At 35.4% G+C, this 20,634-nt stretch overlaps 2 protein-coding genes across 2 annotated transcripts; one reads left to right on the forward strand and one right to left on the reverse strand.

Moving 5' to 3' along the window:
* Nucleotides 1-649: 649 nt before the first annotated feature.
* Nucleotides 650-20,378, reverse strand: Cbp80 (Nuclear cap-binding protein subunit 1). The gene is made up of 10 exons (XM_089707584.1): nt 20,163-20,378; nt 19,307-20,088; nt 18,592-19,010; nt 17,956-18,093; nt 17,480-17,583; nt 4,440-4,690; nt 3,578-3,821; nt 2,882-2,997; nt 1,707-1,895; nt 650-970 (listed from the first exon to the last, which is right to left on the reverse strand). The coding sequence occupies exons 1-10, from the start codon at nt 20,200-20,202 to the stop codon at nt 857-859; spliced, it is 2,397 nt and encodes a 798-aa protein (XP_089563710.1). The 5' UTR covers nt 20,203-20,378; the 3' UTR covers nt 650-856.
* On the forward strand, nt 9,999-17,466 carry LOC149479856 (uncharacterized). The gene is made up of 2 exons (XM_089707579.1): nt 9,999-10,182; nt 13,967-17,466. The coding sequence occupies exons 1-2, from the start codon at nt 10,144-10,146 to the stop codon at nt 17,237-17,239; spliced, it is 3,312 nt and encodes a 1,103-aa protein (XP_089563705.1). The 5' UTR covers nt 9,999-10,143; the 3' UTR covers nt 17,240-17,466.
* Nucleotides 20,379-20,634: the final 256 nt, after the last annotated feature.

Genomic DNA, 20,634 nt, shown 5'->3' on the forward strand with positions numbered 1-20,634 from the left:
CATCAATGACTTAAACAACTGGGCAGACACATATTTTTTTTATGATGATAGACATGTAGGTATAAGATTAAACTTATGGGCTACATAAATTTACATTTTCAGGGGTGGCTATAGTACACTAAACGATAAAATATAAAACACGAATATGTTCTTAACCCATTGACCACCGTAAGCCCCGATCGGGGCGCGACACAATAGATTTTCTATTGTGTCTGTGATTCCGAGGACTGATGGATTAAACGAGGTGTAATTGTTTTTAACTAAAATAAATATTTGATGTGTAGTGTATAACGTGTGTACCTATTACGCAGTCGTAAAAAATGTTATGTTACTTCATCTTCGGAAATCCATGAAGTAAAAAAAATATCAAAAAATATCTATAATACGAATTCTGTAGAAAGATGTAAGCGAAAAGCTAGGAATTTTAATCACGGAAGTTTGTAAAAATTAAAATGGATGTTGTTTTTGACAATACATAAGAGAAGTAATTATTACTGTGTATGCCATTTCAAAATTTGGTTTGCAAGAAATAATGATAATTTTTATTTAACTTAAATCATAAATCAATTAACAGAGATCCCAATTTTCTTTATCACATTTGACGACACTAAAACCTAATAATATAAAGAGGCGAAATGAAACACAAAGAGGCTTTATAAAAAATATATTCATAACTTAAATTATGGTTCACGCTATCGTCAAAGTTATATTTTCTATTATCCATTTTAACTCCACTTTACACTCCCGCCCTTCTATCCCAGTCTTGAATCTATGGTTTACGAACCAAGCTTCTTCTCTATGGTTCCTAAACCAAGCTTCTTGTCTATGGTTATATAAACTGCTGCTTCGCGATATTTCACGCAGTTAGCGCTAGGAACTGGTGGAATACGTCCAGAATATGCGGATCGAGATCTTGTGTGAACAGGAGGGTTTCTAGCGTACTGCTGTACTTCTGCACTTGCTCGTGATGCTGCAATACAGAAGGATAAATTAGATAGATATGACAGTATAAATAGCTCATAACGTTGATTGTATAGGTGTATTTTTAATAATGTGAATGGACGTTTATAATATTTAGCTTGGAATTACACTAATTTTCTATGGAAGTAAAATTCATCGTTTTATTATTGGTTATGTATATTTTCTGTAAAGTTTACGTCACGTTTTTGTTTAGAAACATTCTGACTCGATTATTAACGTTCTTTTTTGTGTTCTATTGCCCTACATATACCGGTTTCGACTAAGTGAACTGCCCATTTTTTTTCAAAGTACGTACATTGGAAATGTGTAGTTATTTTAAGCTATTGCATAGCTTCTATCGCGGGCCTTGAGCGCGGGGACCGAATCCAGAAATTCCGTAACGAAAAAACCCCACGCTTCCCACTCGACGGGCGCGGAGGTGTGGCTTGAAGGCATAGCATGCAATAGCTTTACCGCGGCAGTCCCCGAGTGACACACGTCTTTTATTTATAATTAAAGTGAAAACTTCTGTAGCGGCGTTGGGTATAAAATCTTAAACTCGCGTCAGGACACGTGGCCTGATCGAAAAAGCGTAAGACGGATGGATATCAAACATGCTCAACGTTAATAATCAAGTTTTCACTTCTGCCGGCACTCCCGGAGTGCAATTCGTCTTTTTTTTTCCTTATTTTTTTCAATGAAAATATGTAGCCTTTTTTTAATTTTACGTAAGCGTAGTGACTCACCAGCAGGAACACCTGCGTGAGTCTCCCCACGGTGGTGGTGTACCAGGCGGTGAGCGGGTCCCGCGCGTCCGTGTCCGCCCGCACGAGGTGCTCCGACAGGATCATGATGAAGCGCTGGAACACGATGAGGAACAGCCGCTTCTGGTCCGTGTGCCCCATCTCCAGCCGCTCCTCCATGCGCTCCACCGCCTGCGATAAACATTACCCGATCATACAGGGTTAGTTATCAATGAGAAGCCAAAATTTAAAATTAAGATCTAGATATTAAACCAAAGGTACATTTTAAATATTATTGTCGAATAAAAAAAAATAATAGCATTCATTTGAAAATGTCTTAAAAATTTCCTAAATCGTAAACACGCGATAAGCTTATTGAGAATCAATGCACTTGTGTGCGTGCGCGCATCGCCAAATTTATGTGTGTGCTAACTTCTACCTATCTAGGTTGTTGAACTGAATTGTGCTTTTGTAATGTCCACACGTTCGCTTTTTAGTGGCGGACAGGAATAAAATCTAATTAAAAAAAAAACTTTTTTTTTTCATTAGGTCGAAAATGTTATATCGTTACTGAACCATTTCTGAAAATTTGGCCGGTCATTGAAAACTAACGCTGTATAAACATCGGCCCCACAATCCGACACTCGGCCTAAGTGACAACGGTAGAAATTAACACTATTGGATAATTCAATCATCGCAGTCCCACAATAAAAAAGTATAGATGGAAACGTTACCCGATCGTTCAAACATCACTGTCAGGTCCCACGATCGAGAAAAGCATAGATGGAAACTAAACAACTGTTAAATTTAATTGAAGAATTTGACTTCGGTAAAAATATTGAAAGAAAGATTGAAACATTTATTCGACTCCACTAGACGGAACGAACAAAAATGAATAATGCTAATGGAGAAAGATTGTATATTAACACCTTTATATGATAACCATATACGAGCAAATAAACAGAATTAATTTGATTTTGGTAAATTTTCTAATTCTAATTCCCTCGTAAAATAAGGTAAAAGTAAATTCCTAAAAACGTCCTTATTTAATATGAACCATAACCATGTAAAACCTTTTAACAAAAATAGTGTTTATTGTTTAGACTATGCTGCTTACATTGCAGAAAAAAAATCTTCCATGTAACTTACACAACCCCTTGTTATAAGCAAAAACTCACTTCTTCCGTAGGTTTGTCTTGATCTTTCTTTTTCTTGCTTCCACTTTCGTCTTCAGAATCGGAACTACTAGAGTCAGCTCTGGCGAGAGCTTCTCTAGCTTCTTGTAATTCCTTACCTGAAATTAGCAAATATATTTATTGGATCACATGTGGGATTAAAATTGACTGATCCATTCAATTTAATATCGATTCAGAATTAAGTTCTTATAATGAAAAAAATTATAATAAACTGACAAAAAACGAATGTCTGTGTTAGAAAACATATAAAGATTGGGACAATTAAATGACTCATTTAATTTGGTCAAAATTGTTCTGATTAATAGAATATTAGTTATCAAACGAACAGCCCTTACTCAACTTCATTGATATTTACATTTACAATAATGTAAGATACAAGATAGTAGATACAAGCCGCCTTGGTACAGTGGTTGCAGGTTGACGCGTGAGCGTGAACCAAGGGGTCCTGGGTTCGATTCCCGGTGGAGACGAAGAAAAAAAAATGTCTCGGTCTGGCAGGACACAGAAGGTCGATCACCTACTTGTCCCTAAAGAAAATCGATCAGTGAAACAGATGTATGAATAATGCATCTGCCCCTTACCCCACTAGGGGACACTGGACTTCACTTAAGATACAAGATATGTAGTTGCAACATTATCTCCAATTGAATATCAACACACCAAAACGATCCAACTCACTCAATTTAGACACGTGCTTGTTCATCTTATCGATCGTCAAGTGCAGTATCTCCCAAAGGGGTGCGTTCACAAAATGAGATGCCATCTCCTTAGAGAACAGCCACGTGGCCACCGCACTGCACTCAACTATCTGCGTCTTCAGCATTTTGTCCACTAACACGCACACCATTTGCGGGTGTCTCTGCCAAAGTTCCCATACGTTTCGGAGCACGCAGATCTGCGCTTCTTCCGATTCTGCCAGGATCTGTGGCAATGGTATGTTTAAATAAAAAAATAAAATTCTTTATTGACATAATTACACAGGTCAAAATAATGAATCCTTCGGCTCCCGAACTAGTTTAAAACTGTGTCTCAGGAGCCAGAGGCTTCTCCCAATATTGATCATAATATTATGTTTGACATTTACTTTCTAAATGGTTGATGGGACCACAGGGTAACGCCACTTTCACCACCACTTATAAGATACTAGCTGTGCTCCGCGGGTTTACCCGCGTGCTGATAGCCTTCCTCGATAAATGAGCTATCTAACACCGAAAGAATTTTTCTAATCGGACCTGTAATTCCCGAGATTAGCGCGTTCAGAGAAACAAACTCTTCAGCTTTATAATATTAAGTATAGATGTGTTATATTCATAATCACACTGTTTTAGGATTTAGCTAAAAAATAATAAGCTGCGCTATAATAACATTCACCACACTCTTTTTCTTATACTGTTTCAAATTCAAATTATATTTATTTGCAAGAATGTAGTGACTGTTTAAGGAACTAGTTAGTTAGGTTTTCCAAATCCTGAACAATATTTCCGCCTTGAATAGTCTATTATTTCAAATACAAACCTAAAAAACAGAACATATGCCTTACCTTAAAAACATAATGGAACTTGGATATAGCCGCAAAGCTGTGCGATATGCTCTTGCTGCCAAGATTGAGCAATGTTTGCACAAATACATCAATCTTCAGCGGGTTGTATGACGCCGCGTGTGTTGAAGCCGCCTCCCCTTCCCGGAGGGGATTGGGCAAGTCCCTGAGGACGTTTAATGCCTCTTCTGGAGTACATTTGTTCCTCACGCATACAACTAGTTGATGGGCCGCTTCCGTGCCTGGGAGGGAGGCTGTGGACGAATAACTTGTTTATAATGTCCTATGCAAAACAAAACTTATCTAAGCTTATTTATTTGAACTTCTCGGTACATCTAAAAAATAGGGTAAGCCGCTGGTTATGGATATAATATCATATTATTAATAATATACATTGTTAATAATATGTTACGAATTTAGATGATAAAGAATAAAGATAGTATTTATTTAGGCAGGTAATTTTGTCACATAAAACCGATTATTCTTAATTCAATATAGGAACCAATTAAACTTGACTAGAGCCGAAAATACATTTGCCTTAAGAGCGCATATTCTATTTAACGCAAGTCAAAAACTCCGCGATCTATTACGATAGATCGCGGCTTGCGCTATCCTTTTACTATGAACAGCATAGGTCCACAGGAGAGCGCCGAGCAACATGTCCTCTCTCTGGAAAGGCTCGCTGCCGACTGATTTTAATCGGGTCGCGCGCAGTGTTTTATAGTACTTTAAAAAAAAATTGTAGAAAAATAATAGAGGTACCTTAGTTGATTTTTTAAATTTTATCTTATAAGTAAGACATTCTTTTATTGCAATATGTATAAATTATATTCAATAAAGTCGAATATCTTGGTGAAAATAATCATTTTGTCGACTATAATTTCTAAAAAAATTCACATTGTTCGGATTTTAATTTCGTAAGTTAGGAGTCCAAAATAAAAAAATCTTTTAACTAACTATTTTAATAAGGATTTTTGCAGTTAGTTAAAAATAATTGTGTGTTAGATCTGTCAGCAATTTCAGATATTTTTAGCTTCGAAATTGACACTAAAAGTGAAATCAAGTAATCATCGGCTCAGTTATCTTGATGGTATTCAGAAATACTGTATTAATTGAAAAAAACTCTTAACTAACTACATAGACAATAAAATTTCCTAAAATTATTAGTAATTCATATGTTTGTAAGATAAGTGGTTGATGGACAATCTGGTTTGAAAAATCACATATTTGAGCCAAACAGCGTACGGACCGCGTACACGGCCTTAATTAAGATTTACCACACTTGATACGATTAACAACTTCAAGGAAGAGATCAAATTAACAACAAAAGACCGATATATATACAAAACTGAATACAGATGACAAAATACCACTTCATGCAAACGGAAACACGCCAAGAATCTTTTTATAACGTGTAAAAGCCCATGATCCAAATGTAACAGATCCCACTGATAAGCCACAACAATAGATGCTAGCAATTATAACATTGCCTCAGCGGCTCGAGAACCCAATCTATTTAATTGTAAAAATCACTCTGATCCTATCGTACGTTGCGGGATTTTTTGCTTGCAGTTTGCACGTGCTCAAGTTAGATCGTTTAATCACAAAACGACGAGACACATGGGAACGAATAAGCTTGTATAGTGAATCATTAATTAATTATTAACACAACTTAAATTGTGATGTCTACACGTCGACATATGCAATGTCCAGCAAACTAAATGGACTTAATAAGAAAAATCTGAGTAATGTTCATTGTTCATTCAAATTTAAAATCAAACTCTCTAAATTATCACTATTTATTTTTTTATTTAGACTTCTTCTTCATATTTGGACTGTCACGATTATAGTTTAACCATTTACCACCGATACTGAAAACATTATAAACTATTTCCTGAAGGCGGAATATAGCATATTTCAAAACATTTTTCCCAATACCAAGACTATCCTTCACGTAGTAAAGAACCAATAAACGTGCAAAATGCGGAAAGCTTGCATCATAATCACTTTCTTCGGAATGCATGCGCGCTAATTAATTCGACTTTATTTTAATTATTCCCATATTGTGTGCTTCAATTATCCGAGCTACTACTAAAGGTATATAGGCAATAAGATTAGAATTCTTAATGAGAATCATTACTGAGATCATGTCGCTATTGAAAAAGGGCCAATATTTTTGTTCTTTCGTTTGAATTTCAAATAAGATTAAAATATTTTTGCATTGAATAAAACATACAACTCATATTTAGAATAAAAAAAAAATCCGATCAGATGAACAAAACCAAATAATTTGTATAATAAATGCTGCATCATGAATGTTAGATATCGCATTTAAAATCAGTAATGCAATAATAATACGTTCTTACGTGTTCTCTACAAGATTTATCACTTGATTAGAAAAATAAACTTTGGTAAAATAACAGTTCATTTAAAGTTTGTAACCTAATTAAAATTTATGTTCTGTCCCTTGAAATACCAGAAGGTTTTTCAGAATTCAACTACATCTGAAGATGCTACGAAATTACTCCTTGTAGGCTTATGAAACTTTCAAACAAAAAACTAAGAAACCCTCACACTTATAATTAAAACATCAGCTCTCCAACACGCATGGTCATTGTACTTAATGTCAAATAAACTTTATTATTCAGCGGGTTGAACGTTCGTTATGAACAGCAGATGTTAACCGTCGTACGCGCCCGTTCCGCGTTGCTCGCTCGTGGAAAAAACGGCGAAAAGCGCGCGAGATGGAAAGTGCGCACGCGACGGTTTTCACTCGACACTTGCTTGGAATTAATCGTTTTCAGCGGACCACTGTATTGTCGAGATGACTGTATGATGTTCTTGTTATAAGAATGTATATTTCAAGTGTATGGAAGAAAGATTATGCCAAACTATTATTAGTCGAAATTTAAAACTTAATATTTTACATCGTAATAATTAAAAATATAAATACTTTATTTTACAAACATTACTGCTTTAATATTCGCCATTTCAATGAAAAAGAAAGCAATTCGAGTCCTTTTAAAGACAACATCAAACTAATAACTCATATTATTGTCCACGAATCAAGTGTAATTACTAACATCCTCAACTTTCTACACATTACCCGGCTCAGCATATAAAATCCAAAACAATAACAATATTAAGAGCATTATCACATTTCCTACACATGAGATAAAGATTTAAAAACGCATTAGGCATGTTGCACGGAAGTTTCGACATAGGCATTGTGGCCGGCACTTCGAGATGCAATCGAGGCGTAATAGACAAAGTGCTAATTACATGCTCGTCCGCGTCATAACATAATAAATGTAGGTACATACTATACTAATTGTACTACCTATCATTAACTATTAAGACAATGTTCCGAAAACGGTTAGATTAAGTATAGGGTGGTTCATAGCCTTATCAAAAAGAAACGATATATGCCCCTGGAAATAGATCGACTTAACTTGTAACCCCGTTTTTAAATGCACCAATCTTTAAACTTAGTGTTCATTTTACTTAAACTTCGGCTTCTTTTCCTTGCCTAATTTTAAATTAGTGCAGAATATTTTTATTCAACACTAAAATAGGGGATTATAATGTGAACGTAAATGAATGACACAAAACGACTAAATAAATCCAAAACGCATACCTATTAGACCGGGAGATACTGACACAAAATTTCGAGTCATTTGTAACAGGATGGCGGTTCTACAGAGGGGTCTTAGTACGCAATGACAAAAAGAAAAACGATGGTGTGAACGCTGGTACCGGCGGCTTAGTCGCGTGGGCGTTAGTCGAACTCGTCGGAAAAATAGCGAAGTCAAACGATTTGTAACACAAAAATTTTAGAATTTACCGATAGCCCATAAAAAAGAAGTAGGCGGTAGTGTCATGCCATACTTTTCCGGTGTGACTTACAGCCCGCCATACCAACGCGAATGTGTTGATTTAAAAAAAAACAATTCAACCATTTGTACCAGGCTAACTTTTGCACAGGTTACCATCGTCGTGCAGCCATTTACGAAAATCGCCATGCCATACTTTTCGGACGATTCCAAATGGTCGCCATACCGCCGAAAATCTGCAAATTTTTTTTTTCGCCGAACCATTTGTAACACCCTAAATTTTTTTTTCAACAACTCCTGAATGATTATAAATAGAAGTGTGATAATGCCATACCTGTGGGAGGTGGCGAATGTGTATAAGATTTTTTTTTATTGTATGATTTTATTCGTATTTTGAACGATTTGTAACAGTATGGCATTAATCTTTCCTATAAGTTTGAGGTTCAACAAATATAAATACAAAATTTCAAAGATCTAGGTGGTAGAAATCTTCACTTCTATAAATTAATAATAAATTTATTTATGAAGTATGGCAGCACTTTTTCCCCCTACTAGAAGTATGATAAATATAATAATGGTCACATTTTATCAAATACTCTCCAAAAATCCAAATGCAATACTGGTACAAAAAGTTTGGCGAAAAAAAAAATTTTTGCAGATTTTCGGCGGTATGGCGACCATTTGGAATCGTCCGAAAAGTATGGTATGGTGATTTTCGTAAATGGCTACACGACGATGGTTACCTGTGCAAAAGTTAGCCTGGTACAAATGGTTGAATTGTTTTTTTTTAAATCAACACATTTGCGTCGGTATGGCGGGCTGTAAGTCACACCGGAAAAGTATGGCATGACACTACCGCCTACTTCTTTTTTATGGGCTATCGGTAAATTCTAAAATTTTTGTGTTACAAATCGTTTGACTTTCGCTATTTTTACGACGAGTTCGACTAACGCCCACGCGACTAAGCCGCCGGTACCAGTGTTCACACCATCGTTTTTCTTTTTGTCATTGCGTACTAAGACCCCTGTAGAACCGCCATCCTGTTACAAATGACTCGAAATTTTGTGTCAGTATCTCCCGGTCTATATTTATAGTTCAGTAAACAATTTATCGTAATGATTATTATTTTCCAGAGTTATTTATAGATGTATCAAGTTATAAGTAATAAATTTGTTTCCACTTCATAATTATTACACCGCATGCAGCATTCCACCCCACCCGAATTCAGCTAGCGTTCACTTCTTCGATTTTTTTCTAGAAAAAGCTAGACTTAAGTCGCGATCTTACTATAGAGCTCGTAAGGGCCAAGGGGTATTATTTTAGGATTTAAATAGGTATTTTTATGCATCCATATGTAAATTTATTATTTTTTTATTAAAAAACAAATACTATATAAAAAATACATTTTCACTTTCTTTCAGGAGAAAACTAAAACAACCCTTAAATAATAAAAAAACTTTGTATATTTAAATCACCTTCTTAGAGGTTGAGTGATAACTGACAACCTAAAGTTACAAACCCTAAGCCCAAACCCTAAAGTTACAATATTTCTATGCTCTAACATCAAATTCATCATAGCACCCATCATAAAAATTCAAAACAGATCAATTCACCGCTAAAATGACATTAGCCGCAAATAAAATCACAGATTATACACACGGCTTCATTAATGTCAATTAGACACGCTCCCGTGTGCATGCAGCATGTCATAGACACATAGAGGGGTTGATTCGAAGCTTTTCCCGCCAGTCCGCGCTGTTTGGTGCAAACGCGCCGCACGCGTACAGATAAAAAATAAAAAAATAAACTAAAAATTAATATCGCTAAGTGGTTGCATACCGAAACCGATCGTGCAGTGAAACAAGTGAACAAAGATGCGGTCCGCGTTGCTTTGCGTTCTTTTTACGCTAATTGTGAGTATAATGAACTGTTTTCGCGCTTTCCACACATATTTCGCGGGAGATTAATTACATTTTTGTCTGGTGAAAATTGTAGAATGTGTTTTATTTTGTCCTTATATATTTTATGTTACGTAAGTTTGTCTTGAATTTAATACGAATTAAACAATATAAAGTTTGGAAAAAAATTAAATTTGATCCAGAAGTAAAATTGTTTCACTATTATGTGATCATTAGAAATATACAAAGCTGATGAATATCTCCTGTTGCAAATTATTTAATTAGTTACATTTTTTCTGATAGTACTACAATTACAGTATTAATTAAAATACATATATGTATGTCACACGAGCAAAAATATTGATTTATTTAAAACAGACTTGCTCCATTCAATAAATGTAAACAGTAAAAAAATAACATAACTCTCATCGTCTCACATTGCATTAACTATATTTGAACGTGTCTTACAACCTTATATAAAATTTTAAACAGCCACACATTACCACATAATATGATAATAATTAATATATCATACTTAAAATGTCACAGATAATACAAATCACACGGCAATGTTCAATGGTGCATTTGCAAAAAGGCAAGGCGGCGACCTCCGTCATTATTACATCTATAATTCCCACGACAATGTGGAGCAATAGCGCTCGTATCGTCTCGGAATCTCGTATTTTTTTAGAAAAAAAAATACATAGTGTCTATACATATGAATGGGAGTAATATTGTGTTGTATGTGGAACATATTGTAATGAAAACATAAGAAACTATTGAACGGATATTTGAACAGTTAATTGCATATTGTACCGGCTGTCAAAGAGATTTTTTTTAGTAATTCGATTGGAAAACTCGCTATTCTTGATATAGCAAGAAGATAAACTGAGCTTTTAGAGTAAATTTATATCGATGAGATTTATAGATTTGCTGAAAGAAATTGCTCAAATGAAAATTTGAACTCTGTTTACCCTGCATAAGTCCATTCTAGGGCCTCTTTCACTAACTCTTCGGAAGAACTGTAAAAGATCATGTTTAATTCGTAATTTGAAGACATTTTTTTATATTATTGGAAGGCAAACTAGCCGATGCAATGCCTGATGTTGATAGCAAAATGCGTCGCTCATAGACATCCATAACATAAGTTATGAATGTTGGCTACCACACACATAGATCAGGAAAAGGTATACCATAAATATAAGTTCGAATTCGACATTATATTCGATATCCAAAAAACCTAGACATTGAACATACACAACATTTGAGAAATATTACATTTCACACAATGAAAAGTCACAGGATTTCAAGGTACAACATGGTACAACACAAACCACCAGAGAAAACCTATTTCCACGAACTATCGGATACTAAATATGTCTCCGTTTTGTATCCTTCATTCCGCAAGTACATAACAAGTATATTGAAGTGAGAATTGAAATGTATCATTATTATAGAACCTTTGAGCCTATACTAATATTCTTATTATTATTCCGGCTTATTTATGTAATAACAAATTTTGTACCCTACTTTAAGTCGATCAAGTTTAGTTTCTGTAAAAAAAAAAACATTTTCTTCATCAAGGTTTCATCTGTCTAGAGTCTAGACACACAATAAATCCGGATCAAATTCAAACAGAAACATGTAAATACTTTTGATTTTTTTTTCTTTCACCTTAACCATATTCAAACTATAGATACATAATAAACCTTGAATATAACTTAATCACAACACCTCCATTGAATTATTACGATATACCACGGTGCGTAGCCAAGTAGGCCACGAATCAGATAATCATAACATATTGATCTGTAACTTGTTAGTAACTATCTTATACTGACTATCGTTATGTATAAACTATGAAACAATTCCCTTGGAAATGATACTTGATAGATCTCCGATGAAAATAATAAAAACTAGTCACTGTATAGCAAGAAACTTTACATTATCAAATTCAAAGAAATTAATTAATCCAACAGACAGAAGTGCATCTGCCGTATATTCTTCAAAATAACTATTGGTTTATTTATCAGTTAAAATGTCTATAGTATAAAAGTTAATACTGTTCTAAGATTTGGTAGCATAAACGTCTGATCAATCTTAATTTAAATAAGTATAATTACTATTGTGAATTTCATAAAACCAGACAACTTTCTATCGTAATACACAACTAAATACTTAGAATTTTAATTTTAAGTTTTGTAGGTGATTAGTAAATTTATTTATGTGACATACATATTATTATAATAAGATTGTTTATATATAAATAATGAATACAAATTAGTTATTTTTAGCATACATTTGTAGTGATTCTAAACAGAAACGTTTGTTTTTGTAGCTACTAATTATATTACGAAGTGTCTAGTCGTCCGCTAAACGGATGAATAAAATAAATTAGTCGTCCGATTACCGGATGAATAAAATAATTTAATCGTCCGATTACCGGATGAATAAAATAATTTAATCGTCCGATTATTCGGATTAATAGATAACCTTTTAACAGAAAAGCTAGTTGGGTTGGACTAAAGCAAAGGGGGCGCAGGACTTAGAAAATTTTTGATGGAGTTGGTGTCATTATAACACCTATTTATTATTATTTTATCGTAAAGATTACGCTAATATAAGCATGTTTTATAGGAACAACTTTTCTCTAAAATCAAAAATGGCCGAGATATTCGCCCTTAATTCGTAAGGTTAGGTTTAGGTTAGGTTAGCCTTTAGGTTAGGTTAGGTTTCTTAAAAAAAACTACACAGAAATAGGAGCCCCGCGAAGCGGGGCTCCGTCGACGCGCAAAAAAATAATCAAGTTTAGGTTAGGTTAGCCGTTAGGTTAGGTTAGGTTAGGTTTCTTAAAAAAAAAACTAAACAGAAATAGGAGCCCCGCGAAGCGGGGCTCCGTCGACGCGCAAAAAAATAATCAAGTTTAGGTTAGGTTAGCCGTTAGGTTAGGTTAGGTTAGGTTTCTTAAAAAAAAAACTACACAGAAATAGGAGCCCCGCGAAGCGGGGCTCCGTCGCCGCGCAAAAAAAAAATCAAGTTTAGGTTAGGTTAGGTTAGGTTAGGTTTCTTAAAAAAAAAACTACACAGAAATAGGAGCCCCGCGAAGCGGGGCTCCGTCGACGCGCAAAAAAATAATCAAGTTTAGGTTAGGTTAGCCGTTAGGTTAGGTTAGGTTTCTTAAAAAAAAACTACACAGAAATAGGAGCCCCGCGAAGCGGGGCTCCGTCGACGCGCAAAAAAAAAATCAAATACCAACGTGTGCCCTCCTCCCCCCTCCTCCCCCCACAAAAAACCTATAATACGTGCGGCAGTTCTCTAAAGAAACCCCGATAACCTAACTATATAGATAAATAGATGTTATCGGACGATTAAATTATTTTATTCATCCGGTAATCGGACGACTAATTTATTTTATTCATCCGTTTAGCGGACGACTAGCTTTGTCCATTATATTAATGTATTTTTTTCAAAAAAATATTTTTATATTCAAAACACACGAATTTATTTGTATATTGAATAGCATTCCAACAATAAAACATCCTATTGGAAATACGAGAAAAATTCCAGAAAACAATAATTATATTTGAATTAGTGATTGGAAACTTCAAGCGATGCGAGGGTTGTAACCGAGCGCACGCAACCTGCAGCGCACGCCATCCACGGCGCACTTTCCCAACTATCAACATTTTACTTTCAAACGCATATATCCACGTTCTTTGCAAACGATCAAATACTATAAATCGCGACGATAATTCATGCGAAAACAATTTTAATTAATGATCATTCATTTGTATTACAGATACACAAAGGGAGCCGGGTTCGAGGTGACGACTTCAGGCCAACCCCGATACCCCTCGACGATTGGCACCCGACCAACAAGGACAACCAAGCGGGCACATTGCACGAAATTATCGGAACGGACTCACCGGTCTCCGTAGCCGCCGTTCCCGCTCACTACTGGGAAGATGCTTTGAGACACAGCGTTTATCTTACCTTAGTGAGAGACAAGATTGATCAACTCATTGCAAAAGGTGACGTCATATCACCCAACAGCAAACTAAATCAACCAGTCTCGAAGGAAATCGATGACCACGACCTCTGGGAGAAAATTAAAAAAGCTCCGTTCGACCGCATACAATCTGAAGAACCCAACTCTTCGGGAGACGTCACTATTATGGCCAAGGGACGGCTATTAGAGAGTAAAGAGGGTTTCAGATTCACCGAAGACGATCGATCAGACGAAAAATGTGGCAACGAAAAGTGCGCGGATGGTGTGAAAGCATTTTGGTCAGTGAAACGAGTGCGCCAAAGGGATCAAGAAATATCTCCAGGAAAATATCACTATGAATTGACTTTTTCAGTTATTTCTCAGATCCCAAAAAAGCAACGAAAGCCCTACGAAAATCCCATCCGAACATTTACCGTCCGCGAGACTACTCCTGACAGAATAACGGATTATCCGCAAGAATATAAAAGAACGGAACCCGTGCACTATACGACATCGAGACCTCAGAGGGCTATTTGGTTTCATAAAAATATAGTTCCAATTCCACCGCACACGAGACGACAGTATTCGAGCGGTTTGGATAGAATATTTTCTTCAATATTTTCTGATGACGACGCTTCATCATATGACCAACCACAACCGAAATATAGAAACAACCCAACGCCCCCGCAAATTTATCAATACTCAAAAATTGGACATGCAGGACCAGCAATAGACTATCATCAACAGCCGAGAGGAAATTCAAAACCCTATCCATATAGAAACCAGCCTTATAAATATGCACGCCCACCGCTTCAGGCTCCACCCGCCGGACCACTCAATCATCATTACTTAGATTATGACTCAAGCCCTATTGTGAATGGCAGTCCATATCCATCTCAAGACACTAGAGTGTCACCGAGTCAACCCGTTAAATCAACGAGACCTGCAGTTTTACCAACGCCGGTCCCAATAGCGCCAGGTCCCAAAGACCAAACTTTTGACTTGGGAAGTCCTATGTATATAGACAGTTCAGATATTAAAGAGAATGTAACACGATATTCTGAAATGAATAATTCACACAGACCTATGTATAAGCCGAAGCCTACGCCTCCTAAAGTTAACTATTTTCCCGATCATATAAGACCACCAGTGTATAATGCGCCTCCTGGAGTATTTGTAACAATGGACAAAAAGCCTTTCAAGCCCATGCCGCCTTTGAAACATGTTTACAATTCTAAACCCCAAAAAACTAATAAACCGATCGATTTCAGACCAAGTCCGCAAGTTCACGACCCTCAGTCTCCAAATCCCGACCCATTATTTGACACTGCATTTAGACCAATAACTGTGAACTATGCTGACAGCAGCACGACTGAAAGAATAGAACACAATGTCAACGTGAAAAAGGGTCATAATAAAAACCGAAAAAATAATGTGAACAGTAAAAAACCGAATAAGAAACATCAACACGAAAATATCAAGTCTCATAGGATAACCACTGCAACTCCTGATATAATAACAGCTCAAAACTTAGAAGAAGAAATAGATACGCTAGACTGGGCAAATGTTCTTGGTGCGTTCACTAAAACAACACCAATGGTTCTGCAAACAGAAAAATCAAACGATCAAGAAACCACAACCAGTTTCACAACAACTGGCAGCGCTGTCACATCCCCAACGTCGAAAAGAACAACAACAACAACTATGGAAGCGACACCCAAATCAACTTCGACTACAGCCACAACCATAACAACTCCAAAGCCTCCGAAACGTACTCGTCCGCCACCGAAATTTACTAAACAGGACAAAATAAAGAAACACAAACGAATCATACCTACATCGTCTACTACTTTTGCACCAGAAAAATCAACGGTACGAAGATCGACAACGGAATCAACACCTGTGATCAGTTCAACCATAAAGAACATAAAAAAGGCGTTCTCGTGGGAAGTTAAGAATAAAACGCTCTCAACCACAACGACAACCACAACGACGACTACAACAGCCCGACCTACAACAACAACAAAACCAGTTAGTACTACGGCGACCTCTACAACAACCACAACAACAACAAACGCTCCTAAAGAACCATCGACCACCGGAAAACCAGAATTCGAGACAAGCTCTCCAAAAAGGAACCGTTTCAGACAATCTACTTTAATATATAAAGGAACTTCAGTCAAACATGACAGATGGGCGTTTAGAAATTATAGCACCAACACACAACAAGCACAAAACTTCAGAAGAACGTCCAACTTCCAAGGATACAGTCATTCCACGACACCAACAACCACACCAAGAACCACTGAAATGACTAAAAGTAGCACTGTTAGTACCGACAGTCCTATCACAGAGAGTATCCTTCATTCTCAGGTTGCTGATAGCTTAGAAAGTAACAGTGTACTGCCAATAGACAATGAAAATAACGAAAACAGCCAAGAAGAATCACGAGATCACTCCGAGTACATTTTTGAACACTCATCTGCGGCAAATTATAACAACAACGAAGTGATAGGATTGGAATTAACAACTATTGATAGTGTTTCACAACAAAATGAAATACCAAAAAATAAAACTAAGTGTCAAAAGAAAAAACAAAACGTATCTACTACAGAAGTTCCCACGGAAAATTTTAGCGAACAAATAACAACGCCTTTAACAGCGACAGAAGCTTCAGCCACTGAAGACATCTTTGAGCAGTTATTTGGCTTCAATTTTAACTCGGGCACAAGTTCAAAGGATAAAGAAATATTGGAAGGGCAAAGTTCAAATCATGCAAATTTTGTAAAACCTGTTGTTGACGATGATGATGACGATCTCACTGACTTTATGGATGAACTAAACAAAAAAGGCCAGCATTTAAATGATCACTCAAAAGACGATGAATACGAAGATGATGATGATGACGATGACGACGACGAGGACGATGATGACGATGACGTTTCTAGTAATGAAGACGATGATGACAATGAGGACCCAAAACCAAAAAAAGACCACAATTCCGAGTCAAGCAGGGATTCACGTTACGAAAGTTTCAATTTAGATCGTCCCTACAGTTTTCTAGAGTTAATGGCCATGGAATAGACTGAAGTTGAGTGTACCCTAAGCTAAGTCAATATAAAACGAACTAAATGCAGGAGGAGCCAAAACTTCAACATTACAAACAATTAAAAAGCATTTAAATACCATGTTTGTTAACATCACACTGTAAAATCTCTTTTATTTATTGTTAATTGTAAATATTTAATGCTGGTTAAGTGTAGAATAAGATATAGCTATATTTTATAAGAATAAATTATTTTTAATAAAAATCTTGTTTCTTACCTGCTCCCTCCATGGAATATTTGTAAATTGGTTCTGGTTTTAATGGTACAAAAGCAGCTAGCGTCTCAGGTACCATATCCTTTATTCTTTGGTGATATGACAATCTGTAAAGAAAATTAAACTACTATTTAAAGGAAAACTTCATAAATCCTCCCATCCTCCTATCCTTCTTCTATGTTAATTAATAACAAGTAATTTTAATTTAATTTTCAAAACAGTTGTCTATCAAATTCAAATCCTTTGTTATCTCTAGTTAACATAATAGCTTTGCCTATTAACAAATAATTTAATTACCCATGTTAAGACAAAACAATTAACATTTGAATGAATATACATGATCCCAAATTAAAATATATAACAAATAAGCAAATGTAAACATATAAGAATACACCTACACACACAGAACATTTTCCTTATTAGAATAAACACACACTCACACATCCTTCTTATAGTAGTTTTAATAAAAATTTCCTCACCTTAAACATTTACTAAGAACTTCTCTAATAAACCTTGGTTTTGGATGATCAGGATCGAGTTGAGCGCACCCCTCCCAATCCTCCCATGACCATCTGTATTGGAAGTTACTCAAGTGGTAGGAAAACCAATTCACTAATCTGAAAATGTTTGTAAAAATATTAAAATGTGTATCAATAATAAATAAAGCTTACAAAAATAACAAAATGTGTGATGCATAATGTCATTGTTCATTTCAAGGTTTAGTAAAAACAACAAAAATTTAATCACTAATGTATGTACTTCAAAATATAATTAAAATATTAAAGGGTGCTGTGTAGATACAAATATGTAGATAGGATTTCTATACTTTATAAACAGCATAATATTCAATAAATACACTGTATAATTATGGTATTAAATGAATGTTTATAGTTGAGAATGTATCATTCTTCAGTTGCACAAAACAAAGGATGGTTATGTAAACTATGATAGAACAACCTAAACAGACAATCATTACAAAGCACACAATTTTATTCTTTTTATTCATGTATTAATTACTATTATTTAATTAATATATCAATTATTTCATTTATCTTTAAAATATATTTTTATTATACACTTTCAAATAATTTTATACTGAACATAAAATTACATACCTATCAAAGCAGGCAACATTCATAGTATCAATTCTCATAAACAATATCTCTGTAGCTTGAGCCAGTACTTGAGGCATTGTCGCAGGTTGGAGTTTACACAACTCAATTAATATAGACCCGTAACAAATTTCCAGATATCTCGGCCTCGGTAAGTTAAAAAGCTCTGCAAATATCACTTCAACAATACAATACTCCAGTGGTATTTTAGCTTTGTAAGGGAAACAGAGTAATTGAGCTGCACACTCCTTTCTTTCGAGATGATAAGCCTCTATAATGTTATGCAAATGTTCTTCAATGAGGAATCTTTCTATGGAATGTGCTCCGGGGAGAACTGGACCGTCAGGACAGTCGGTGTAGTCAAACATGCGGAATATAACTCGAGGCATGGGGTATGAGTCACCGTCATTGTGTGGGGGTGGCTGAAAGGAGCAATTATTCATAAATATCTCAAGTTTACATTAATTTTTATATTGATTTTGAATAAATAGTAGTTATATATTATTAGTATTTTGCTTCTCTACGTATCTATTATTACAATTACAATTGATTTTAAATATTATATGAACAAAGAGCAACAAACAATTGATACTTCACAATTTTGCATTCACTGTAAACAGTAAGTTTATTAAAAGATTTCTATGATAAGCTGAATCTATGCTTAAATAATCATTTTATGAAATTATTTCACTTTTTAAAAGAACATTGATAAATTCACCTGAATTGTTGGTAGTGTGTGTTGCAGAGCCTCACAAAGGATTGAATCAAAAGCCAAATAGGGCCGAGGTATATGTTTTTCAGACCAATTATCTTGTCTAAGCTTCTTTATTTGAGCCCACAAACAATCTAAATATTCTTCCTGTAAGTGTGGGGAATCAGCTGACCAAACTTTCAACGCAGGCCAGTGTTTTTTACTGCGCTTGTTTAAAAACACTTCAATAGTAACTAGCAAGTGATCCAATTGGGATTCCTTTTTCTCATACAGTTCTCTACCCACCCAGGGCAGTGTAGACAAAACAGCAAAAACAAACCAATCTCTCCTCACTTGAGGTACACTATCCTCATTGGCACAATCAACTAATGTCTCCAATAAGGTCAATAAAGAAGATGCTGCTAACACATGGCAGTTCACCAAGTCTGATATAAATCTCAAGCAATATCTAGCCGCATTCCATTTTCCACATTTCAGATTTTCTTTAAATGTTTTTACTATGTAATCAACAAATTCTCCTCCAAAATTGTAGTTCTTTGCATTGAGGAGACCAACAAGAGTGGCATAGATAGTACATTTTTCTGGCATCCGTATCGCACATTCTGTCAATATACGTAAAATCTTTACACGGAATGTACTCAAATCGGCTTCTAGTACACTCGCCAAACCTTCCAGATTACTTTCCAAGCTCGAACTACTCTTTTCACCAACGCGCAGTATTAGGGATTCTAATCTGTCTTCTATTTCTTGATTTTCAGATACACGGCGCCGTTTCCTGTGCAGACGTTCTAAAAGCAAATCAACAGAATTTAAATAAAAGTTTTTTTTTAACCTTATTCTATTATTTCGTGGCAAAGTTTACCGTATCCATCTTCTTCTTCATTGGCCCTTCGACGATTCATATTTAGCTTTAGATGTTTTTTACACACCAGTCTGTCAGTTAATTTTTTATGAATAAACTGTAACGAACTATTTTAAATAATAAATGAATTAAGTGAATATTATGTAGAACAACGCTAAATGCTCAATATTCGAAACCGAAGCTACGGCCTACGGTCTAAAGTGACAGTTGACTGTTCTGACAGTTGATGCAAAGATGACAGAAGTCAGAACGAAATACGAATCATGGCACGACCCCTACTCTACAAAAGAACGTTCATTTTACCAATAAAATATAGTTCAACGAATTTATTTCTACCAAGAAGCATCTCAATATTTTAAATACCAAACTCAAATTCATAATCATTCAACTAGAATTCCTTCAGAGGCGGTTTTGTCGCGTCAAATTTCATTTAATTTAAGTAAAAATTAATATTTACGACTTATTCAGAACG

Source organism: Colias philodice, chromosome 19 (assembly GCF_061535455.1).
Source record: "Colias philodice isolate Cphi_HAF_F1 chromosome 19, ilColPhil1 Martin Lab GWU primary, whole genome shotgun sequence".
Classification (NCBI taxonomy): domain Eukaryota; kingdom Metazoa; phylum Arthropoda; class Insecta; order Lepidoptera; family Pieridae; genus Colias; species Colias philodice.